The sequence below is a fragment of the Gopherus flavomarginatus genome, chromosome 3, assembly GCF_025201925.1.
Source record: "Gopherus flavomarginatus isolate rGopFla2 chromosome 3, rGopFla2.mat.asm, whole genome shotgun sequence".
Classification (NCBI taxonomy): domain Eukaryota; kingdom Metazoa; phylum Chordata; order Testudines; family Testudinidae; genus Gopherus; species Gopherus flavomarginatus.
The window spans coordinates 212,080,038-212,106,445 of NC_066619.1; the positions used below are offsets into that span (position 1 = coordinate 212,080,038).

Below are 26,408 nucleotides of genomic sequence, written 5' to 3' on the forward strand. Positions count from 1 at the left end.
GAGATTGGAGAGAAACCTGGTTGCATGTCTGGTCACTCTCAGAACCCAGAGAGAACAACCACCAAACACTAACAGCACACACAACAACTTCCCTCTCTCAAGATTTGAAAGTATCCTGTCCTCTGATTGCTCCTCTGGTCAGGTGACAGCCAGGCTCACTGAACTTGTTAACCCTTTACAGGCAAAAGAGACATGAAGTACTCCTGTTCTATTAACCCTTAACTATCTATGACAATTGGGTAAGACCTGAGACTCATATTAACCTGGGGATCAGTGTCCAGTCCTTTGGGATTGATGAACCTCACATATGGTGAATCAGATTTTCTATAACCTCTCACTAAATTAAACTTGGCTGTCTAGATGGGATGGGGGAGGGGGCATCAAAGGCTGGAATGCCTAAAGGGAACTGTATTTGGCTTCTTGGTAACCAGTGTGGTATTACAGAAGTTGTTTTCTTATTGGCTTGGTGAATCTAACTCTAGAATAAATCACCAGTTTTAGGGGTTGTCTACCCTATTCTTTGCCGTCTGTCCTGAGTATAGCATCCTCAGTGTGGCCCATGGAGGCACCCGGTCACACCTTTGTACCCATATCATGGGATATGATGGGCTGTAGGATGATTTTATTGACCATTTTGTTTGTAACAGATCAAAAGAAGCTGAGAACCATTACACTAATGTGAAAAGGGATTAGATGTATGGAATGAATACAGTTAAATCTACGATTCATGTGCTGCCTCATCTAAAAAAAAATTTCGACTTGTACCCAATAGGGCTGTCTTAGCCTTTATTATATTCAGCTTTAAAGCAAGGAACCTACAGGCCCATATCCTGTAAGGTACATTAGCTTAAGCAAGGTAGCATAAGTATAGTAGGCCTGTGACATTTGGTAGAGATAAATGGTTTGACAGCTACTCTTAGATAGCTTACGTAATGGTCGGAGTTGGAACTTAATGGTAAACGGCAACCACAGGAACACCATAAGAATTGGAAGTAATAACTGTAAACCAGCTTAAGCAAGAAGCAAGAGATTTGATAATGAGCTAAATGACATTCATATGTATTAATATGTTAATTTATAGAATAAGTACACCTCAGTATTATGTGAGTGAGAAAGTTAGATTTGGGCATGGAAGGTTGAGCACTATCATGAATATTCACGATGGTGCTCAGGCCCTATAAGAGGACAAACCACCAAGTACAGTTAGCTTGGCTTCTCCATCATTGTTAGCTTTTTCGATCATTTGACTCTTTAGCTCTACCATCAATCTGGGACACTGAGGAACCTGGACATCTGACTCATTTGGCATGCCAGAGACAGGGCTGGTACTTTGTCTCTTACTACCAGCTCATCAAGGAACAGTATAAGTATGCAAAACTAAGAGATTATGCAAAGAATGATACCACAGAAATCCCCAATACTGTATTACTCCTATCTTTCTATTTGGCATGGAGGGTCCTTGCCATACACCCTGAGGGTTCCTGCAAGATATTGAACTCATTGGTTTTAGTTCTGTGTAGCCTGATTCTTGGACCAAAACCTTCTGATCAATTGACAATTAATACAAATAGTCTGAATCTTTAAAAAGGCCCAGGCAACACCCTAAAATACTAAATTTTTAGGAGGTGAGGGGTTATAAGGTAAAATATCCATCCTTGTCAAACAAGGCAACATTTAATTAGTCCCCTTCACATCTTTCTTTCCAGGAACCCATATGATAATATAATATGCCAGTCAAGCAATTTGACTAGGTGGAAATCTAGTGCTTTGTAATCTTACCATGTCTTTTCATATTGCTTTCTGATTGCCAAAGATTGCTTATTGGCTTATGAGGAATTTAACTGTTTTACTCCTGATACAATGCTCATCTATAATGGGTTAGCTATCTATTTCATTAGGACGATGTGAGGATTAATGTTTGTAGTATACCCTGAAAACCATTATTGTATCATAACATACCTCAGAAGTTCTGACTGGATTTTTAAGTTGACAGATAATTAATTGCCTGTTTAGCTCTTTTCAGCATAAGTCAAGGCAAATTAGGGGTTCTGGCACTTTTTTCCTTTCACAAAGGAGTACTTTTGATTTAATTCTTACTCCCTGAATCCTGAAAGGATAGCAGCTAACCCATGTGCCACATCCCTGCACCCCATAACACCTCCAATATCTCAATATAATCCACAGCTACAGTCCCGGCTATAGAATGAAAGAAGCAGTGCAATTTATCTCTCTGTATTAGCTTGGCTGAATTCACCAGCCTTTAGTTGCATAACATTTCACTCCCTAAGTCCCCATTATCAAAACTATCAGTTATTCACAATATACCTTGTATCCACATTAATATGCATATGTGTTCCCAGTGCCTACCTATCCTTGATAAAGGAAATTAGTATTCTTGTTCCATGTCAGCCAGCTTGGCTGCTGTTAGAAGAAAACAACCAAAATTCTTCTTTATTTTGCAGTTGTATTCATGAACAGGAGCAGCAAACTCTTCTGGGATCTTCTAGAAACACTTAAAATAACATATAGCTTATTACCTTATTTAGGTAAGCTATTTCTGTGTATCTGAGGAGCATTAGTCCTACCTTGATGCATACACACAACGTTTGTAAAGATTACAAGCACATACTGGAAAGACTATAGTGCCAAATACCTTGGCCCAAATCTTCAAAATGCCCAACTTTTGACACCTAGAGTTGGTCTACAATGGACAGAACTTAAAGCTGAATATGGCTTTCACGCAACAATGTATGGAATTTCCTGAGCTTCTACTCACAGAGAGCTCAACGTATAATTCAATTTGATATGAGAGATTCATGCTGGTGCAAATGGGGTGGGGGAGTTGGGGCGGTGATTTCACATAGCTCAAGAACCCACAGGTTTTTGCCAATGCTGCACATCTCAGTGCCTGACCTTCCACAGGCACCCTAGCAACATGAATGCTTCTGCCTCTTTGCTGCCACTGGTCACAACTGTCCAATACCATCTATGAGGTTAGAAGCTATAAACTGAAAATTAAAAATGTTCTTTTCCTGCTTGGATATTAAAAAATTGCCTAGAGGAGTAGCTCCACATACACTTGCTGCTCTCAAGTTCTGTCCTTTTATCCCATCCCCAGCTGGTCTAATCCAAAATCACTTGGAGTCCCAAATACATATTGTTTGTGAGGAAGAGTACCAGTAACTACATTCTATATAGGCTCCTCTCTTCTGCCCTCTCCCTGTGCATAATCAATGTTATTGCCCATCTTATCACATTATCGCACTTCTAAAAGATTTGACCCTAAGTTTGGATCTAGGTGTATCAAAGAAAAGCTTAAAACCTCTATAGCCAATGTGCTGCTAGTCAATTTGTAAATTTCACAGATGATAGCACTTTAGACTGGAGGTCAAAATTAGAATGTGGGGAAAGAGATACATGAACAGTGTTTGGAATTTTTAGTAAAGAACTATTTAATCAACACACTTAAAAGATAAAATACCAGCATGACAACAACTGTGTAAGGAGCTGTTGTTATCTCTGAAATAATATTTGGATAGTTTGATATTATTCACATAAGCCAGGACCCACTGGCCCTTTCTTGGTTAATTACTACTGCTTTATAGTCCTTAGTAATTAGATCTTTCAAAAAGGAATTGTCTTTTCACTATATGTATGTACAGTCTTTAGAATAATGGACCATGATCCCTTATTGGGGTTTCTAAGCATTACCACAATGCAAATAATAAATTATTAATTAATTAAATGAAATAATAATAAATGTTTTTTCTTTACCTTTGACTGGTGAGATGTTCTAAATTTCGTAGCACAGGCTGGTATATATCGCCTTCCAAATAAGTTTGCTAGCACTAGCATTAGTTGTTCCATCACATCTTCAGAAAAAACAGTTGAGCCTATTTCAGACAGAAAGTACAATAAATATGCAAAATAAGAACATTCTCTTTAACCTTTAAACACACACTTCTAACTTGAAGTCTAGTCATTTTAAAAATTAATTCAATGTAGTTTCATGTTCTATACCTGTCCATGAGCTTCTGTACCAATTGTGGTAATTTTTACAGTCACTTTTCCTGATTTTAAAAATTGTTTTTTTCTTCATGTTGCTGTGTGAAAGACCCACACAAATAAGGGAGATTGGCCAACTCATTTACTATTACATACAAAAAGCTACATTAAAGGTGCTGTACTGGAGAAGCCAGAGGGTTAGAGCTTCAATACTGTAGTAATGCCTCACCACAAAAGAGGTGATAGAAATTGAAATGAGGCTGCCACTGCACAAAAACAAAATCAAAATTATAGTTATAGAACAAAATGCTCAGAAGAAACTGAACCACCAACTTCTTCTGCCACCAGAGGCAGAAAATCTGGTGTCCTAAATTGAAGGGTGGGGTTTAGTCCTGGAGTTTCCAGCATCAACACCAGACCAATTCTGAAACCCACAAGTGGGAGGCATTACCCATTAGTGATGAATGAGGAAAGAAAGAAATATGCACACCAGTTAATATTTCCTTATCTTGAAGGTAAAGTTAAAGGCTTATATTTTCAAAAACAGCTTTCACTGTTTCAAGTGCAATATTGATTAGCTTACCAGTATCTATCAAAGGCTGGGGTTTGGATAAGAGCTAGCTGGCTAAGTCTGAACCTGTATAAGACTGAAGCAGTACTGAAGGCTTTAAGAAAGTGTCATGGTTACAGGGATAGCTGCACCTCTGGCACAATTTAAAAAGGATCTTCGTTTCTTGAGATCAAGGATATAATTGCTGTCTATCAATACATTCAGAATGTGGTGGGGGCAAACACCAGGGAGGAAGAAGAGCTATTTAAGCTAAGGATAATATTGGCACAAAAACAAATGACTATAAATTAACCATGAATAAATTTAGGCTGGAAATTAGAAGAAACTTTCTAACTTCAGAGGAGCGAGGTTCTGGAAGAGCCTCCCAACCGGAGTTGTGGGGGCAACAACCTAAACAGTTTTAAAATGGAGCTTGATAAATGTATGAATGGGATTATACGACAAGGTTGCTTACAGTGACCCAGGAGGTCACTTCCAGGCTTATGCCCTTGCCAGAGTTCCTTCGTCCTTCTGTCCTGGTCCAGTCTGTTCCTTTTCCTGTCCTATTCCAAACCAGTTTTATAGTTTGGCTGGAGAGGAGGTAAAATAATAACTAGTAGTTCTGGAATTGTCCCTTAACTACTCTTAACTGTTTTCTGAGAGGTGGCTATCTTAAGCCATTCTCTTCCTTTTTGCCTGTTTTTCCCAGACAGCCTTCTCTTGAATTAACCTAATATAGTCATAGAGAAAACATCCTTACAATCTACAATTCTGGAATATGCCTTTCCTAACCACTCTCCCTATTGTGTGGTTTGACAGAGTCTGCCTTTGTTGACTTCATGGCATGCTGCAAGGCCTCTCTATTTTCTCAGGGAGCGGGTTTACGAGGGTACAAGTGCATTGAGAGGAAAACATTTACTTCTTTGTTTAAACTGGGCCTTTTTTGTACTTTGATCCAATGTAACTGTAACAGATGTATTTCTTCCAAAAATAATGTATACATACCTACAGGTTGATGTACATGATTTGAAGAAATTTAAATAAACACACACAGGAAATATGCATTAATACTCTGATTCTGGAAAGCATTTAAATATGTGTTTAAGCATGTGCTTAAATGGTTTCCTGAATTGGGTCCTATGATCAGACAATCTAACTGGGAGCCTCCATCATCTGTTTACCTGAATGACTGGCTAATTTACTGAAATTTAACACACACAATATATGTGATTTTATCCTGATGAATTCCATTGTGTAAAACAAATATTTATTCATCAGAATGTCTTATTCTCTAATCTGATAGTTTGAAGACAGAATCTATCTTATCAAAAAGCTAAATACAGAATTATTGCTATAAGGCACTTGAACCCATGCTTAAATTCATTCCTGTTCAAGAAAGCACTTAAGCATGTGCCTTGTCATGTATCAGTGGAACTTAATCAATATTAAATTTAACATGGCAGTCATTGTTACATAAAGTTGAGTGTGTGCTAAACGCTTTCCTACATAGATACACTTTCCTGAAATGACACCATATGGCTATTTTGTGATGCGTACAAGACTGGGAAAGTCACGCTAGCTCCAAAGTGAGTTAATCAATTAATCAAAAAAATACAAGTCCCAGATCAGCAACTGATAGAGCTGTGCAATGAGGAGAGGTCATAGGAATGAATTCCTTGCCTTATACACTCCATAATTCCCAATGGATGGGCAAATCATCCGCTCCCCTCAGGCCATAGTGTCTGCAGGAATTACAAGAAGCTCTAATGCTGGAGTAACTCTCCTGCCTGGATCTCAGTGAACTCAGTGGGAGGCTGAATGAATCTGGATCCATCTTAAAAGTAAAAATCAAATGGAGGTGAAGGCACTCAGTATCTCTTTAGAGGTGCTCTGCATCTTGCAGAACCAGGCTTTCAATTTAGACAAGTTTCATGACAGATTAAGCACAGAATTACAAAGTACAGCAATATCACACATACTAATCCTATATTTAAATGTTTAAAAACAAAAACAAAAGTTATGTTTATCAATAATGAATTACTCACTTCTTTATCGGCAGCTTTAGAATTAGCGTAAGTATTTTCTGGCGGGACCTTAGTAAGCTTTTCAAGTCTTTTCTTTAAATGTTGTTTTTCATTCAAATTAAAGATCATTCTCGCAAGTTTAATGGAAGACTCCTTTTTAGGTTACTGTATAAAACATACAATTTTTAAAAAGTATTTTTTGTAATTAAAATTGATTACAAAGTACTCTTGACTTTTCAACTTTAAATATGCATTTCCTTTTCAAGTGACTCATAAATTAAGATCTCAAAACTAATGTAAATTCACAAATCATTAAATATACATCAATTGAATTTTATATCATCGCCTTCATACAAAGCAGCAGAAACATTTTAAAGGATAAGGCAGAATATAAAGTGACTTATACAGGCAAAAAGGATAATGATATAGAAAAATGGAGGAAACTGAAAAGAAAGCAGAAATGTAAAAGTGGAAATTACAGTATTCTTTGAAATTAAGGATAGGTACTCTATTGTACAGTAAGAGAAGAATGAAAGAATGCTACAGTAGTGTGGGAAGAGAAAGGTAAAAGGGGTTTTGTATCAGTTATATGCTAACATGAACTGGAAGATTTAAAGTCATGAATTTGAATAAGGAAGAGTGACATTGGGCCAGATATGTAAAGGTATTCAGGTGCCTAAAGATAGGAATCTACTAGGATTTTCAAGAACACCTAGGTGCCTAACTCCCATTGAAATAAATTACATTTCATCATGACATCAGACCCCACTCCCCACCCCCAATGTACACTCCAGAAGGTTACAAAGATGGCACCTAGACACTTTTGAAAATCCCATTAGGCACTTATATGTATCTTTAGGTGTCTAAATACCTTTAAAAATCTGGGTCTTAGTGTTTGACAAAAATAAGCAAGTTCCAGATAGACAATGGAGCAGAAATGAATGAGCTGCTCTCAACTGTAGACACATTCAGTGCAGGCAGGGAAACACACTTAAGATTCATTCACTTTGAAGTAACATACTCTTCATGGAACAATCACCACCTCAGTCCACATGAGCCCGTGCTCCAGGGGTCCATCCTTTAAACTCAGGTTGTAGGAGAAGACTGGCTAAGTTGGAAAGCAGCTATCAAAAGAAAAGTACTTTTTCTGCCAAAATGCCTGGCCCATAGTTTTGGAGTGAGATTCTGTGCTGCACCCTAAACATCACAAAACTCACAGCACCTCCCAATCCTAGGCTGCTCTGGGGGCTGAAGAGGCCTCCAGCATAACTTTGACAGCCCTGGGGGCCTGTCTAAGTTAAGGAAGCCTCCCAAGACTGCCCTATGAACTGCAGCACTACTTGGAATCTTCACATTGCTGTTTCTTGTAGCACTGCCTCCTGCACCTTCTGTGCTAGAGTTTGCAAACAGGTACTTGGAAAACAGCCTTATGGCTGTCTTCTACAGTGCCTGCTCTAGAAGAATCCTCATAAAGGAGATTTTAATGGCCCCTTTATGCTGTCTGTCCTTTTTATATGGTGCAAAGGGGCCAAAGCAGGGCTGAGGATCTCAAATCTGACATGTACTTTTCTTGGGTCTGATGTCATATATATATTTAATTACATAATGTTATGTCTGCCATGTCTGAATTTGAAAAGTTCGATTTTGATTTGGGGGACTCAGACAGGAGTTATTTGGACATCACAAAAATCACTCTGCTCTATTGGTTATGTATAGTTAGGCTAAATGATAATAAAGGAGCAGGATAGTGTTAGTATTTAAGGATGTAAATAACAAGGTTTTTTAGGCCATACAGGTAGCCTGCCAAAGGAAATGGTGGAAACTATCATGTCTCCCTTGCCCATTTCATCTGTTTGTCTGTTACATCCACTTGTTATTCCCAGTATTACAATTATAAACTCGTTGAAGCACAAATTGTCTCATGCTATGTGTTTTTACAGCATCAAACTCAATTAGGCCCTGATCCTGATTCAGGCCTCTGATCACTAACAGAGTAAAATAATAAATATAGTAATACTTACGCAGCCAGACATTTCCCTAGAGTTTTATTCATTTTTCTTAATTTGTCTGTTAAACTTTTTATTTTTTTCTCAGTATTTGGATCTCATTCACACCTTTGTTTTTTCATCAAATTATAAAATGCATCCATGACTGTTCTTTCTACTGAGTGAATGTTAAACCTTAAAACAAAAACTGTAGTAAGATTAGTTAATGCTGATTGTTAAAGAGATACAGTTTTTAAACAAAGTACTTATGTCATACTGTTAGAGTAATAGTCACAAGTAGGTCTTGTAATCTGTTAGTTAATTCTATAAATTAGAAATATGTCCCTATCTCTATTAAACAAATCACTTAAGCATATGCTTAACATTAACATATGAATAGTACTATTGACATCAATGGAATTACTTAAATGCTTAAAAAGTTTAGCATGTGCTTAATGCTTTGCTGAATTGGATCTTACACCTAAGCAAAGTGGGTAAGTGGATGGTAGAGTTCTATGCCTACTTTGCACAGCTGCAAGTATTTATGCAAGATACAAGGCAGCTGAGAATCAGGTCCCTTAATATAGTTAGCTGACTCAATTTCTCAGAATTTTCTTTGTTACTTTTGTCATTCTGTATAAACTCTGACTTATCTGTGAGCAATCACATCAGTTTCTTATATTGCTGAGGACAATTTCTTGTTTCAGATTATTTTATATCTCTCAGTTATACTTGTAATTGTTTAAAGAATTAAACAAAATGTATGTTTTTTAAAAAATCTATTCATTTAGATTTTTGTTTGAAATTGTATACACATGTGCAAACACACACAAACCACCCAACAACTCCATTGTCCATTTTCTTCAGGAGGCAAAGGAGAAAAAAAGAATCAAGCTTTTTTTTTTATTTAAAAACATTATTGACAATACAAAATGGATTACATACCATAAATATATATACATGTGCATATACCTCTGTATATACTTATAGCTATGAACTTTAACAATTCCAATGTTGCAAGGCACTGAGCACCTTCATGATATGCCTTTAATTATGGGGTGCATGTGTGTGTGTGTGTGTGTGTGTGTGTGTCTACATGTACATACAGTTTAAACACACAGTTTAAAAAGTTCCAACTATGGTTCAGCTACACTTTTTAACATCTCATGGAAGCAAACAGGATGAGAGGGCTTGTGATCTACAATATGAGCATTTACTTCAAATATTTTTAAACAAATGGATATTCATATCTACCACAGTCTAACAAATAAAACTTAATCTCAGGAGACTCTTGTAAATAAATAGCACATTACAAAACATACCTTGCTGAGCCATGTCAGTGTTAGCCCCAATATATACCATTTTAACTCTTGTAAAAAGATATACATTAATTATTGTACCATTAGACATTTTGTTGAAAATACCACTTTTTAAAGTGATTTTGCTTTTTCATATTATTCATTATTGTTTCCCTTGTCCTCCATCCACTGTCTGATCTTACTGCTTGTTATGGTACATCCACTGATGTATCTTGCCTTAATTAGAGGCTTGAGACAAAACAAACAAACCAAAAAAAACCCCAAAAAACAAATACTGTATAGTCAGTACTGTGTTAAACCTAAGCTACTTAAAAAATAAAGGAAAAGTTTAAAAAAGACAAGGTAAGGAAACTTTCTGTGCTTGTTTCATTAAAATTAAGATGGTTAAAAGCAGGAGCGGCGCCAGGGTTTCTGGCGCCCTAGGCAGAATTTGGGGGACGGCATTTTGTGCGCTCTCCACGGGGTGCGTGGGAGCTTCTGGTTCCACTCTCATTGCACCACCGAAGAAGGACCCTCCGCCAAAATGCCACAGGCGACAGCGGCAGTCATCGAGCTGCTAAATTGCCTGCCACTGTTTTCCGTGGCACGTCAGCAGAAGGTCCTTCTTCGGCAGCGTGACGGGAGCGGAACTGGAAGCTCCCGTGTGCCCTGTGGGGAGCGTACAAAATGCTGCCCCCCAAATCCTGGCACCCTAGGCGACCGCCTAGGATCGCCTAATGGAAGCACTGGCTGTGGTTAAAAGCAGCATTTTTCTTCTGCATAATAAAGTTCAAAGCTGTATTAAGTAAATGTTCAGTTGTAAACTTTTGAAAGAATAACCATAAGGTTTTGTTCACAGTTACAAACATTTCAGCGTTACAAACAACCTCCATTCCTGAGGTGTTTGTAACTCTGAGGTTCTACTGTATTCCATTATGGAAAGAAGTAGTACCAAATACAGCACTGCCTGCTTACAGATTCGAGAAACATGTAACACCACGGTGTAATCTAAAAGGGAAAAAAACTGTTTCAAATAAATAAACAAATAAATGGTACTAATAAACTTCATATAAATAATTATCTGGACTTTTTCACAGATATAAGGTAGAAAATCAAGTGTGTCAACTAATAAATGTTGCATCTAGTCAACGTCAGCAAGCTTGGCAGCCTGTGCATGCCAACTGGATGAGTTTGCAGAGTATCTATTGCTCTCTTAAACAAACTGCACTGAAAACAAACCAGGATATTAGGCATCATTGTCTAATATCGTAAATAACTTCAGCCCTGACCTTTCAAAACAAAAGGCCCCTCTGCGCACCCTGGTTGGGGTCTGCCTTTTACAGTGCCGAGGATGTTGCTAAACGCAACTGTCAGATAACCTTAGTCCCAGATTTGGACCTTAGCGTCCAAAATATGGGGGTTAGCATGAAAACCTCCAAGCTTAGTTGGTACTGCTGTCACCACCCAAAAAATTAGAGTGTTTTGGGGCACTCTGGTCCCCCTGTAAAACCTTCCCTGGGGACCCCAAGACCCAAATCCCTTGAGTCTCACAACAAAGGGAAATAATCCTTTTTCCCTTCCCCCCTCCAGGTGCTCCTGGAGAGATACACAGACACAAGCTCTGTGAATCTAAACAGAGGAAGTCCACCCTCTGTAATTCCAGTCCTGGAAACAAAAGCACTTTCCTCTTCACCCAGAGGGAATGCAAAATCAGGCTAGCAAATCCAACACACACAGATCTCCCCCTGATTTCTTCCTCCCACCAATTCCCTGGTGAGCTGCAGACCCAATTCCCTGGAGTTTCCCCACTAAAGAAAAACTCCAACAGGTCTTAAAAAGAAAGCTTTATATAAAAAGAAAGAAAAATACATAAAAATGGTCTCTCTGTATTAAGGTGACAAATACAGGGTCAATTGCTTAAAAGAATATTGAATAAACAGCCTTATTCAAAAAGAATACAAATCAAAGCACTCCAGCCACTATAGACATGTAAATACAAAAACAACAAAACCATGTTTGGTACTCACAACTTGGAAACAGAAGATTAGAAAACAGAAATACTTCTCCAAAGCTCAGAGAAAGCAGGCAGACAGACAAAGACTCAGACACAAAATTCCCTCCACCCAGAGTTGAAAAAAATCCTGTTTTCTGATTGGTCCTCTGGTCAGGTGGTTCAGATACTTCTTTCCAGGTGAAAGAGACGTTAACCCTTAGCTATCTGTTTATGACACACCCCCCAAATTGCAGACAGTGGGGAAGCTCACTGGCGGCGATTTTCTTTTAGAACTTGAAAATAAACAGATTAATACAACACATGCACCTTTACATATACCACTAAGTATATAACTAACAGACTTCTAAATTTTAAGAACACTTTTTAACTACTAGAGTCTGGGAAACTCTCACGGGAGAGTGCATCAGCTGCTTTATTAGAAGCTCCTGTGATGTGCTGAATTTTAAAATCAAAATTTTGGAGAGCTAAACTTCAACGAAGAAGTTTTTTGTTGTTCCCCTTGGCAGTATGAAGCCACTTTAGTGCAGCATGGTCAGTTTGTAGCTGGAACCGCCGTCCCCAAACATATGGGCGTAGCTTTTCCAGGGCGTACACAATGGCATAGCATTCCTTTTCACTGACTGACCAGTGACTTTCCCTCTCAGACAGTTTCTTGCTGAGAAACACGACAGGATGGAAGTTGTGATCTCTTGCTTCCTGCATGAGCACTGCTCCTATACCACGCTCAGATGCATCCGTGGTTACCAGGAATGGCTTGTTAAAATCCGGGGCCCTGAGCACAGGGTCAGACATGAGCATCGCCTTAAGCTGGGTAAAGGCCTTTTGACACTCATCAGTCCACTTAACTGCATTTGGCTGGGTCTTTTTGGTCAGGTCGGTCAGTGGGGCAGCGATTTGCCTGTAGTGTGGTACAAATCGCCTGTAGTATCCGGCCAAGCCTAAGAAGGATTGGACCTGCTTTTTGGACCGTGGGACAGGCCACTTTTGGATAGCATCCACCTTGGCCTGTAGGGGGTTTATGGTTCCTCGACCCACCTGGTGCCCCAGGTAAGTCACTCTGTTTTGGCCTATTTGACACTTTTTGGCCTTAACAGTTAGTCCGGCCTGCCTGATGCGCTCAAAGACCTTTTCCAGGTGTAGTAGGTGTTCGGGCCAGGAGTCTGAAAAAATGGCCACATCATCGAGGTAGGCAACTGCAAATTCTCCCAGTCCTGCTAGTAGACCATCTACCAGCCTCTGGAAGGTGGTGGGTGCATTTCGAAGGCCGAAAGGAAGGACATTGAATTCATACACCCCCGCATGGGTGACGAATGCTGACCTCTCCTTGGCAGGTTCATCTAGCGGTACTTGCCAGTACCCCTTGGTTAAGTCTATTGTAGAGATGAACTGGGCACGTCCCAACTTCTCCAATAGCTCATCGGTGCGTGGCATTGGATAGTTGTCTGGACGAGTTACCGCATTTAGCTTACGGTAGTCCACGCAAAAGCGTATTTCCCCATCTGGTTTGGGTACCAGAACCACTGGAGATGCCCATGCACTGGTAGATGAGCGGATTATTCCCATCTGTAGCATGTTCTGGATCTCCCGTTCTATAGCAGCTTGGGCATGAGGAGACACCCGGTAGGGTGGAGTTCTAATGGGGTGAGCATTACCTGTGTCAATGGAGTGGTATGCCCGTTCAGTCCGTCCTGGGGTGGCTGAGAACAATGGGGCGAAGCTAGTGCACAGCTCCTTGATTTGTCGCCGCTGCAGACGTTCCAGGGTGGTTGAGAGGTTCACCTCTTTCACGCCACCGTCTTTTTTCCCTTCGTAGTAGACACCGTCAGGCCACTCAACATCATCTCCCTGGACTGTAAACTGACAAACCTGTAAGTCTCTGGAATAGAAAGGCTTGAGAGAATTAACATGGTACACTCTGGGCTTTAGTGAGGAATTGGGAAATGCTATGAGGTAGTTCACAGTTCCCAGGCGCTCTTGGACCGTGAATGGCCCTTCCCATGATGCTTCCATCTTATGGGCCTGTTGTGCCTTCAAGACCATAACCTGGTCTCCTACCTTGAAGGAACGTTCTTTGGCATGTTTGTCATACCAGGCCTTTTGCTCTTCCTAAGCATCCTTTAGGTTCTTTCTAGCAAGGGCTAAAGAGTGTCGGAGGGTGCTTTGTAGGTTGCTTACAAAGTCCAGAATGTTAGTTCCTGGAAAAGGCGTAAACCCCTCTCATTGCTGCTTCACCAACTGTAATGGCCCCTTAACCTCGTGGCCATACACAAGTTCAAACGGTGAAAACCCTAAACTGGGATGTGGTACAGCCCTGTAGGCAAACAGCAACTGCTGCAACACTAGGTCCCAATTATTGGAGTATTCGTTGACGAATTTTCGTATCATGGCCCCCAAAGTTCCATTAAACCTTTCCACCAGGCCATTGGTTTGATGGTGGTACGGGGTGGCAACCAAGTGATTCACCCCATGAGTTTCCCACAGTTTTTCCATGGTCCCTGCCAGGAAATTAGATCCTGAATCTGTAAGGATGTCGGAGGGCCAACCTACCCTGGCAAAGATGTCTGTTAGGGCCAGGCACACAGTGTTAGCCCTGGTGTTGCCTAGAGCTACTGCCTCCGGCCATCGGGTAGCAAAATCCAAGAAAGTTAGTACGTACTGCTTTCCTCTGGGCGTCTTTTTTGGGAAAAGACCCAGAATATCTACAGCTACTCGCTGAAATGGGACCTCAATTATGGGGAGTGGCTGGAGAGGGGCCTTGACCTGGTCTTGAGGCTTTCCCACTCTTTGGCATACCTCACAAGACCGGACATACTTGGCAACGTCCTTGCCCATCCCCTCCCAGTGGAAGGACTTCCCCAACCGGTCCTTGGTTCTGTTCACCCCAGCATGGCCACTGGGATGATCATGGGCTAAGCTTAAGAGCTTCCCCCGGTACTTAGTTGGAACCACCAACTGTTTTTGCGGCTGCCATTCTTCCCGGTGTCCACCAGAAAGAATCTCCTTGTATAAAAGTCCTTGGTCTATAACAAACTGGGATCGATTAGAAGTGCTGAGAGGCGGTGGGGTGCTCCGTGCCGCCGCCCACGCTTTCTGAAGGCTGTCATCTGCTTCCTGCTCAGTCTGGAACTGTTCCCTTGAGGCTGGGGTTACCAGTTTTTCCTCAGACTTTGGACTTGGGCTTGGTCCCTCTGGAAGCGATATAGATGATGGGGTTTTTCCGTTGCTGGTGAACCGCTCTCCGCTGGTGCACCTGAGGGTATTTCAGGCTCTGGCTGAGCCTTTTGGGTATGGCTGTCTGTTGTTTCTGTCAGTTCTGGCTCGCTGGCGCCCTCTGGCGTGGAATTTGAAGATGTGGTTGCACTTGCTGGTGCTGGTTGCTGTTCCAGTTCCGGGCCTGGGACTGGAGGTACTGTGGCTGTTTCAGTGGTTGGCATGGAATCTGGGTCCATTTCCTCTGTCTGGGTCTCTGGTAACCCAGACGGGTCGTCTGTGGACGGCTCAGGAACAGGAATGGATCTGGAAGCTTGCCTGGTTTGGCTACGTGTAACCATTCCCACTCTCTTGGCCCGCTTCACCTGATTGGCCAAGTCTTCCCCCAGTAGCATGGGGATAGGATAATTGTCATAGACTGCAAAAGTCCACATTCCTGACCAGCCTTTGTACTGGACACGCAGTTGAGCTGTAGGCAAGTCTACAGCTTGTGACATGAAGGGGTAAATTGTCACTTTGGCCTTTGGGTTGATGAATTTGGGGTCAACGAAGGATTGGTGGATAGCTGACACTTGTGCCCCCGTGTCTCTCCACGCAGTAACCTTCTTTCCGCCCACTCTCAAATTTTCCCTTCGCTCCAAGGGTATTTGAGAGGCATCTGGGCCTGGGGATCTTTTGGGTGATGGTGGTGTAATGAATTGCACTTGCATGGTGTTCTTTGGACAGTTGGCCTTGATATGTCCCAGTTCATTACACTTAAAGCATCTTCCATCTGATGCGTCACTGGGCCGAGGTGAGTTACTGGAGACTGGTGAGGTGGAAGAATACTGTGTCTATGGTTTTACTTGGGTTGTAGGTGGGGTTTTTGGCTGCCCTCGGTTGTAGGGTTTATGGTCGGTGTGCGCCCTGGGGTATTCGTTCCCCTTGACCGTAGCTTTCTTGCTTTCTGCCACTTCCATCCATTTGGCTCCAATCTCCCCCGCCTCAGCGAGATTTTTGGGTTTTCCATCTTGTATGTACCGTGTAATGTCCTCAGGAACACCATCCAAGAACTGCTCCATTTGTATGAGGAGGTGCAGTTCTTCCAAGGTTTTAACATTGTGTCCTGATATCCAGGCCTCATAATTTTTTGCAACGTAGTAGGCGTGTTTGGGAAATGACACATCTGGTTTCCACTTTTGGGTTCTGAAATGCCGACGGGCATGATCCGGGGTTATCCCCATTCTGTATCTGGCCTTGGTTTGAAAAAGTTTATAGTCGTTCATGTTCTCCTTAGGCATTTCAGCTGCCACCTCTGCTAAAGGTCCACTGAGCTGTGGCCTCAATTCTACCATGTACTGGTCTTCAGGGATGTTGTACCCAAGACAGGTTCTTTCAAAATTTTCCAAGAAGGCCTCGGTGTCATCGCCTGCCTTGTAGGTGGGAAATTTCCTATGATGTGGAACTATAATTGGCGAAGGGTTGTTAGGATTGGCTGGCGCATGCAGCCCTGCTTGCGCTAAGTCCAGTTCATGTTTTCTCTGTTTTTCCTTCTCTTCACTTTCTTTTTGTTGTTTTTCCATTTCTCGGCGGTGGGCCATGTCTTCTTCTTCTTGTTTCCTTCTGTGGGCCGCCTCTCTTTCTTTTTCTCTTAGCTCCATCTCTTGTAGTTTTTTTTCCAGTTCTTGCCTGTGTTCAGCTTCTTTGATTTGTTCTTCAGCCACCATTTCTGTCTTGGTAGACATGGTTTCTGTTTTCTTGTGTTGGGGTGCCCTCCGGTGTTTATCTTCAGAACTGCAGGTTCTCTGTTTCCTCCTGAAGTCTGCCTAGCAACAGTGCTTATTTCCTTTTCTTCCTCTAGCGTAAACTAGAAAAACCACTTTATTTGCATGTATATAGTGCTGGTATTTGCCTCCTAATGGGAGTGCTATTGTGTCACAAAAGACTCTTTTGTCACAGCTTAATGGTTCCTTGCTTAATATGCAAGCCAGAAAGTTGCCAGAGAGAGCAGAAAAAAAATTCTCTCTGGTTCCTTTTTAAAACCAAACTGTTTCTCTCTGCTAAATAGCCCCTATCAGAGAAAAGGAAAATAAAATATTCCTACTGGCTTCTGGATTCTGTCTATCCCACCTCTGCCACCATGTCAGATAACCTTAGTCCCAGATTTGGACCTTAGCGTTCAAAATATGGGGGTTAGCATGAAAACCTCCAAGCTTAGTTACCAGCTTGGAGTTGGTACTGCTGCCACAGATAGCTAAGGGTTAACGTCTCTTTCACCTGGAAAGAAGTATCTGAACCACCTGACCAGAGGACCAATTAGAAAACAGGATTTTTTTCAACTCTGGGTGGAGGGAATTTTGTGTCTGAGACTTTGTCTGTCTGCCTGCTTTCTCTGAGCTTTGGAGAAGTATTTCTGTTTTCTAATCTTCTGTTTCCAAGTTGTGAGTACCAAACATGGTTTTGCTGTTTTTGTATTTACATGTCTATAGTGGCTGGAGTGCTTTGATTTGTATTCTTTTTGAATAAGGCTGTTTATTCAATATTCTTTTAAGCAATTGACCCTGTATTTGTCACCTTAATACAGAGAGACTATTTTTATGTATTTTTCTTTCTTTTTATATAAAGCTTTCTTTTTAAGACCTGTTGGAGTTTTTCTTTAGTGGGGAAACTCCAGGGAACTGAGTCTGCAGCTCACCAGGGAATTGGTGGGAGGAAGAAATCAGGGGGAGATCTGTGTGTGTTGGATTTGCTAGCCAGATTTTGCATTCCCTCTGGGTGAAGAGGAAAGTGCTTTTGTTTCCAGGACTGGAATTACAGAGGGTGGACTTCCTCTGTTTAGATTCACAGAGCTTGTGTCTGTGTATCTCTCCAGGAGCACCTGGAGGGGGGAAGGGAAAAAGGATTATTTCCCTTTGTTGTGAGACTCAAGGGATTTGGGTCTTGGGGTCCCCAGGGAAGGTTTTTCAGGGGGACCAGAGTGCCCCAAAACACCTAAACGCAACTTTAAAGAGTGAGCCATCATGGCCCACTAATCACAGCCCCTCTTTCAGCAAAGGTAAGGGAGGGGTGAACCCTCCCTGCTCCATGTGAGGAGCAGTAGCTGAGAATGGGCAGCGACTGGCTTAGTTTGTGCCCAGCATCCCTCCATCGCCAGCCCGAGCTCAGGCGAGCTGTCCTGGCTCCCCCTCCTCAGTCGGAGACAGGTGTGGGCATACCCTCCCCGAGCGCAGGAGGCAGGTCCCGGGCCCCATGGCTCAGCCCCCAGCACAAGTCCTGCCTCTCTACGCTGCGCTCTGTCACCTGCCTCACGCCCACTCCTTACATTTCTGTTCCCCGCGACAAGCGGCTGAGGACGCAGCGAGCAGGGCCAGGTTTAGGCCTATTCCACCAATTCCCCCGAATCGGGCCCCACGCCTAAGAGGGCCCTACGCCCAGCGAGAATCCCTTCCCTGGCTAAAGGTGCCTTTTTAATTTTTACTCACCTGGTGGCACTCTGGGTCTTCAGTGGCACTTTGACGGCAAGTACTTTGCTCACTCTGTGTCTTCAGTGCCGCTGAAGACTCGGAGCACCACCCGGTGAGTACAAGCCCCACATGTTTTGTTTTGTTTTGTTTTGTGTTTTTAGTCATCCCTGCCGGGGCCCTGTTGAAATTGTTCGAATTGGGCCCCCCACTTCCTAAAGCCGGCCCTGGCGGCGAGCCCGGGGCAGGGCGAAGCGAACGAGCGCTCTTTATAGCCACTGCTGTCCGCCCTCACCGGGCTGCCACGGCCTTTGCTCCGAATTCTCTGGAAAGCACCGGGGACTAGTCTGGTCCGCTGACGCCGCTCCCTGCAGCTGCAGGCACCCGCCCTGCCAGGGGGAAGACAGCGAGACAAAGCCCAGATGAGCCCCCAATTCTCCCAGTCTTGGGCAGACTCAGAACTCAGACCCAGGCCTGAGGTGCTGAGCCGCTCTCCCTTTCTTTACCACAGCAGGTGGAGTCAGAGCCGGATCCCCCGGACCTGCGGGGACGTCAGAACTTGGACCAAAATTGTGCCTTATGGTTCTATTTCTATAATATGCCCAAACAAAACATCAGAGCCCAATATCATCCAAAGTCTTGGTCCACAGTGCTGAGCCTCATGGACCAACCTATAGATTTCATGGGGTGAGTGAGTATGGAGTAAGTGGCTATGTGGATGAGATAGTAGAGTTCTATGTTGCAGCTATTCCTCCACATTTCTACACTAGGCCAAACCAAAACACTGAATCCTGATTTCAGGGGTTTCTGGTTTAGGATCTGAATTTTACAGCTCCAGATCATGTCTACCTACTGACATTTGAGATAGGGAAATGGTGACAACTGGGGAGAAAAAACAAGAGCATGTATTTTTAATGTCATTGAAAGAGAAGATGACCTTTCTGAGGAAAAGAGTTTAAAAAGTATTTTTGTAACTCATATTGATTGTCACGCCTAAATACAGTAATAACATTTAGCATATATGATTTAAGAATTGTGGGGAAATTGTATGTCATGGAGGAACACTCTCTACACCTAAACTTTCTAAGTAATGCATGGTCTCACAGCTCCCAAGAAAAGGCAAAGAATATATATATATATATATATATATATATATATATCAAGCCTTCTATATATTGGTATCCTTTTGTCTGCGAGAGAGGGTGGAAATTGCAGCCTATGATGTAGATGGTTTGCAATGTCTCATGTGACTGAACAGGCCAATCTGAGATTTGCATGATCTTTGGCAGTTACTGCAAATGTATGTATCATGATTGGGAGCTGCTTGCTTCCTATGGGCTGTTTTCTCCTCAAACTGTAGGAGCCAGCTCCTGTCATGGACTTTGATACCCTGATGGAGATGATGGCACCACTTGTTACAATCACTTGCCAAGATTTCCCATTGCTCAGGATCAACCTTAAGACCTATTTTGAGGGCTTACGTAGGATTTAAGTGGTGCATAAGTCCTAGATGGAAATGTATAGTCTGGTCCTCTGCATAGGGATGAATTTTACTCTAAGAGATAAAAGTATACATAAATATTTTCTCTTCCTTACCTAACTTCTGATTGATCAAATTGTACCTTCACCATTTTTATACAAATTCATAGATTTTAAAGCCAGAAGGGCCCAGTAGCTCATCTAATCTAATTTCTTGTGTAACACAGGCCATAGAATTTCATCTGGTTACCACTATGCTGTGCCCAATAACCTATGTTTGGCTAAAGCATAGCTTCCAGAAAGGAAACTAGTCCTGATATGAAGACATAAAGAAATGGAGAATCCATTTCCCTTGGTAGTTTGCTCCAACAGTTAATCACTCTCACCTTAAAAATGTGTGGGTTATTTGTAATATGAATTTGTCTGGCTTTAACTTCTAATCACTGGTTCTTGTTAGGCCTTTCTTTGCTACATTAGTGTCTTTTATTACCTAGTATTTCTCTCCATGAAGGTGCTCTTACACAATAATCGTCACTTATTGATCTATTTTGATAAGATAAACAAATTCAGCTCTTCAAGCCTCTCATTGTAAAACATTTTTTCCCTCATCCTCAAATCATTTTTGTGGATCTTCTCTGCACCCTTTCCAGTTTTTCAGCTTCCTTTTCAAAACTGTGGCCCCGGTTTTTTATATCAGTCATGGCTTCTTCAGTCTACTAGTTCATCATTAAAAGCTTGCTGTTTGATATTAACAAAAAAAATAGAAAAGTAATAATTTTAGTTTAAAAATAAGAGGAAAGTCATGGCACTCATTACTTTAATTATAACATTTATTTCTTAGAGTATAATGAAAGTTATTCCCTGAATTAGTTACTTTTTATTAATAGATTAATAAAAGAAACAGAGCATAAATTGTTTTTGTACATAATCTCTGAATTTAAATTCTTAATATTTAGCACAATCTCTCAAATACATACTTGAAACTAAATCTTTTTACATAAAAAAGCTCTACCATAGCAAAATAAACATGTTTTGCTATGCACAGCAGAGCCATGAGTACCATAATTGTCACAAAATCTGTAAAATCAACACATCTTATAGCCACACCAATAAAATACATAATAAAACTGAGTTGTTGAGGAATTAAGTTGTTGAAAGACTTCAAAACTTTATGTAATTAAAATAAATTTAAATTACTATCCTAAAGAAGTTATGAAAATAATAAAATTTCCAAGTTATAACAAATGAGGAAACATAGTTTTGGAATTTTGTTGCTTCAGCACATAGATGATTTTATGTCTTTAGCCTTAGACTTTTTGCAGTTTTTCCCAGTAACTGTCACCAAGTTGGCTAAATGCCCGCACAACATTGTCCTCCTCATCATCACAGAGTTCCCTTAGAGAAACGCTGCAAAATATAAGGGAAAATGATTAAATGTACAGTTGCTTTTATGTAAAGAAAGAACATTTTCTTAGTTTAAATGTTAAGGTAGCTCCCAGTTTGTGGATTTAAATGTAATCCCTTTGGGGTTTAGAGAGCATGGCCCCTTTAAATCTTTTTCCTGGGGTGGGGGAGTGAGAAAAAAGAAGGGAAACTCCGGGGGGGTTCTGGAGCTCCAGGGGAGAGGGGGAGCAGCCCGCAGGCCCTTGCAAAGGAAGCAAAGAGAACCTGCCTGAAGCCTGGGAAGGACAGGGCGGCCGATCGGGGACACCCCAGGACAGGAGCCAGGAGGAGCACTGTGCCAGGGAGAAATCGCCCGAGAAGGACAAGCCAGAGCTGGACCCAGTATCATGGCTGCCCAGAGCTGCATGGGGCTGTGAGTACTGGGGCTTGTGACTCTGCATTGGGAACAAGGAGGGAGGTTGCTAGATAGTTAAGTGGGGACGTGGTAACTCTGTGTGGCTTTGCAGAGAGCGGCAGAAGAGGGCACCGGATGGGTTTGTTAAGGATAAGTTCACTGGCGCCGAAGACGACCAGGAGCACCCAAGACTCACCACTGGATTGGAACTTTGCTCAGGACTCCTGAACTCTGTGTGCAGACACATTGCTCAGTGTCTGCCCTTCCAAACTTTGCTACCATTGGGCCTGTGGGGCCTTGGTTTGGATGCAACCCTGTTTTACTGTTCCCCCTTTATTTCCCCTTGTTGTTTTTTTCTCTCATCCCTCTGTAAATAAATATTTCCCTTTCTTATATCCATTGTACTTCTCCTGTGGGTGAGTGTGTTCACTCTGGGGGGATTGGAACAGGTGCTCCTGGAGTGGAAGGGATTTTTCCTGCTGCATTCCTGCGCATGCCTTCTCTTGGCCAGAGCTGCCTAAAGTTACATAATTTTTTACAGCAATTATAGTTAGAGTTAAATATGTTTACCAACTCATTTTTATTTCCCTCATGTGGTTTGATTTATTAAAAACTGAAGCTCCAAGTGTATTAATTTTAAAATGAAGAGTCATGTGCCTGTTTTTCTCAAATTAATCAGCAGATGATCTGTACAACATGTAGTGCTGTGTCCTATGACACAATTTAGTTTTTGAAGTCAAATTTCTTGGATTTGGTTGAGTTTTGAGACCACTCTCATGGAACAAGGCCTCCACTATTTCAAGCTCTGTGGTTCTAGATTCTGTGATTCTAGATTCTGCAATTCTACAATTATAGGTCACCATTACTTCAACAGGAAGTTCCTTACTCTGGCTCCTAGCAGAATATTTAGTCACATGCTTAAGTTTATCCTGACTCAGCAATGCACTTAATCATGTGTTTCACTTCATTGACGTGAATGGGACTTAGACATGGTTAAAGATGTGCACATACTTAATTGCTTTGCTGAACAGAGAAGGACTGCTAAATCAGAGCCACAAGAAGCTATGGAATGCTACACTGCATTAGCCTCTTCCTAATGGAATGATGTGGGAGGAGCTTTGCAAGGGGATCCTTAGAGAGCTGTCTTCTCCCTGAGCCCCCTCTCTTGAAGTCAATGGAACTACTCACATGCTTAAAATTAAGCATGTTCTAAAGTGCTTTGTTGGATCACTGCGCTCAGCATTTTTCCCAGAAAAAAGACCTGTATTGAGATTTACCATTATCCTTTGTTTATAGTCTTGCCATTAATTATCTGTCAGCATAAAAGTGTACTTAACCAAGTCAATTTGAATTAATTTTTCAAACATGATTTCACAGACAGTGTTAAATATGTTACTAAAAACCAAGGGATACATTCTTAGCTAAAATCAGTGTAGTTCCATTGACTCCATTATTTCAATAGAGCTACACTGATTTACAGTAGCTGAGGAATCTGGCCCCAAATTTAGTACATCTATTGCCTTCCACTCACTGGTTTTGTTGGTCTAACTAAGAAAACAGTTAAGTTTGTTTGCCAAGATTTAATCTTTCTAAACCCACGCTATTCTAAACTCATGAACATGGTGTTGTCATCCTGTAGATGTTTAGTGAATTTTCCACTACTTACTATTTCATCCACTATTTTACTAGGGATACAAAATTATTTGTACAAGACGTAATTATCAAAATCACAAGTTTTTCAAAAGACAAGTGAAAACAGAGTTTTCTTTTCATTTCAGATAACATACATTTTAAAAGTATCTTAAATTATTTACAAAAAATTAACTTCCCTTTTAGCCCAGTTTCTTGTTTAAATAGAGTCGCCAGTATATGTATACCTGATAGCTTCAATAGTGAGTGAAAAATCTTTCAGCAGAAGATAAGCTTCTCCTTCGTGTATACTAGAAAAAGAAAAGATTTCCAAACGTAAATAACTAGAAGTATTTAAAGTATGTATGTTACAGGTGTTTCACTTATACATATTCAGGGTAATCATGGCCACACTGAAGTCAATGGCAAAATTCCCACTATTTTTAAGGGCCAGGATTTCAAGCTCAATCTTTTTTTTTAAGCATACCCAAGAGTCAAAAAAAGGTAAATTAAATTAAAAAGTTAAATATTTCTCCTAGACATTCTTAGAGGATGAAATGAATCTCTGTGCAGGTGGTCCATAGAAGTTCCACTAACGTCCTTAAAAAAACACTCTGCACAAGGTTGAATTTTACCTAGAGTAAATGGAAGGGCAGCAGGCTTTGCTTTACTTGCGTGCTTAAGTGGTGCATAGGACTTTGTGCAGGAACTCTGCACTGAGCTCAATTTCACCCTAAGTAAGATTATATCAGATCACTGAAAATAGTAGATTACTGAAAAATCTCTTAAAAGACTTTTGTGAAACACACAAGTATTAGTATACTTTTGATAGTTGCTTGTGCACTGAACTGTATTTTTCTCCTAGAGTTTAAAGAGTGATTCATAAAAAAATATGTATGAACAATAAATATAATCAAAACATTTAGCCCACCAGTGCTACCTCTTATCTAAGGGTGTCAGGGCTACTAGTAAATACAGTAGTGTTAGGAGTGTTCACAGTCAAAAGTTATGATGGTATGTTCTTCACTCATTGAAATGGATGAGTGGGGCTGGGGAGAAGATGATGCAATATGCATAATGTTTTAACCTCTTAAACTATCAAGGTTACTTATAACCATGCTTAAGATGAAAAATTAAATCAAAGAAACATCAGCTGCTTACCCATTATCTTGTGCCATTGCTTTCAAAGAACCATGTTTATAGAAGTCAAGTGCATAAGCATTAAGTGGCATTCTTCTTCTTCGATTGTCAAATTTCTTTGCACAAAGTACAGGAATATTTCCAGCAGTAATACCAACTGTGCGTAATATGACCTGAGAAAACAGTGCAACTTAATTTTAAGATTCAGATCTTTCAGGTTTACTGTATAAATTATTTGCGTGCTCATCCAGGGTTTTTCATGTTTTGACGATACTCATCTACATGTCAACTCAACACTTAAGTAGGGTTGCCACCCATCTTGTTTTACCTAGACAGTCTGTTTTTTGGTTTCTGTGTCTGGGTGCCAGACTTAAGTCTGATCCTGGAAGCTTAAATTCAGCAAGGCCTGAAGTCAGTGGGATTACTCATGTGCTTAAAGTTAGGCACATGATCAAGTACGTTGCTGAACTGGAGCCCAAGAGTGGAAATTCCATTGACCTCATTGGGTAGTTTTGTTTGAAGGACAAAGCCCTTATGGCATTCTTGCTGGAAATAAAGCATTAATAAAAGTAGTCATCACTTTAGAATGATGGTTAATTTATTGTATGAAAACTAAGATTTCTTAAAGAATCCCAGCCAAGCATAACTAAAAATTAGGCTCTTAAATCCTTATTTAGACTCCTAAAGAATGGACCAAATTTTCAATAATGCTGAGCACCTAGCAGCTCCTTTTGAATAATGGGATCTGCTGGACCTAGGGTGACCAGAGGGCAAGTGTGAAAAATCGGGACAGGGGCTTGGAATAATAGGTGCCTATATAAGAAAAAGCCCCCAAAATCAGGACTGTCCCTATAAAATCAGGACATCTGGTCACCCTAGCTGGACCCTCAATATGTTTTTTGAAAAATCAGGCCTCTTATTAACGTGCCTAAATATTTAGGATCTTAAGTTTAGATTATTTTTGAAATTCTTTCTTCCAAATTTATGCAAAGAAGGTTACATAATAAATGGAACCCAAGAGAACAGACACACAAAATGAGATTTTTTTTTAAGCAAAGGCAAGGAAAATAACTGCTCACGAAGTGTCAGTTTATTAAATACTACAGAGTTCCTATCAGGAGGATGGAAAGAAAAGGAAAAAGTAACAGTCAGTGAAACCTCTTATTTACAGGAGAGTTTTACATTTTAAGACAAATTAATATTATTACTAAAATATTCCAGAAAATTATTTTCCTATAATTGTTACATATTTTCATTTTATTAGATTACTAGTAGTGTAGAAAAGAAAGCATATTAAGGAATTAAAAATGATAACTGAAAGCTTCTGCTGGCTTAGTGCACGACTGAAAAAATCGGTGGGAGAGTGTCTCTTTTCTAATTATGGATTCTAGAAAGGAAACACCTATTCCAATTTTTAAAAGTAGTTTTATTCTTTACAGTACTTTTTAAAAAAATTTTGTTTATAAAAATGGGCTTATCCAAGAAGCTCTAAGTTAAAAGAAAACAGAATCAACTCCATCAGACTAAATTAACATTCTCTCATAAATAGCTCCATAGCCGCCTCTACCATCACCCAATTCACACAAAAGTGTGAGTAAATAGATGAGCATTATACCAAGCCCCCATCAGACTCAGGTTCTGATCAACAAATGCAGGGACTGTGTTCCAAAATTAAATGTTACCTGCTGAAAATGACAGGCCTCCAGACAGTTACCTCTATAGTTAAATCCCTGAAAGCTTCACAACTGATTTCAATTACAGTGGCAGTACATGTAGAAAGAATCTCTCTCCCTTTAACAGATTTCAGACTATATAGGGCATTAGATCAAAATTGGC

The 26,408-nt window shown here is 40.8% G+C and overlaps 2 protein-coding genes across 4 annotated transcripts in view; one reads left to right on the plus strand and one right to left on the minus strand.

The window, feature by feature from the left end:
• Positions 1-26,408, plus strand: part of LOC127047673 (serine-rich adhesin for platelets-like) — an 81,157-nt gene that overhangs the window by 31,385 nt on the left and 23,364 nt on the right. The window contains exon 9 of one of the 3 annotated variants that reach the window (XM_050946165.1): positions 19,038-19,641. The exons of 1 other annotated variant lie outside the window; for it this stretch is intronic. In XM_050946165.1, coding sequence (XP_050802122.1) covers positions 19,038-19,123 — 86 coding nt within the window. In that variant the 3' untranslated portion in view covers positions 19,124-19,641. Of the gene's footprint in view, positions 1-1,255; positions 3,594-19,037; positions 19,642-26,408 lie in introns of those variants that run through there. One more of the 3 variants, XM_050946164.1, reaches the window with a different exon arrangement.
• DDX60 (DExD/H-box helicase 60) overlaps positions 20,818-26,408 on the minus strand; it is a 71,371-nt gene continuing 65,780 nt past the window's right edge. Inside the window, exons 36-38 of the mRNA XM_050946155.1 lie at positions 24,594-24,745; positions 23,681-23,743; positions 20,818-21,412 (exon numbers count right to left, since the gene is read on the minus strand). Coding sequence (XP_050802112.1) covers positions 21,313-21,412; positions 23,681-23,743; positions 24,594-24,745 — 315 coding nt within the window. The 3' untranslated portion in view covers positions 20,818-21,312. The remainder of the gene's footprint in view (positions 21,413-23,680; positions 23,744-24,593; positions 24,746-26,408) is intronic.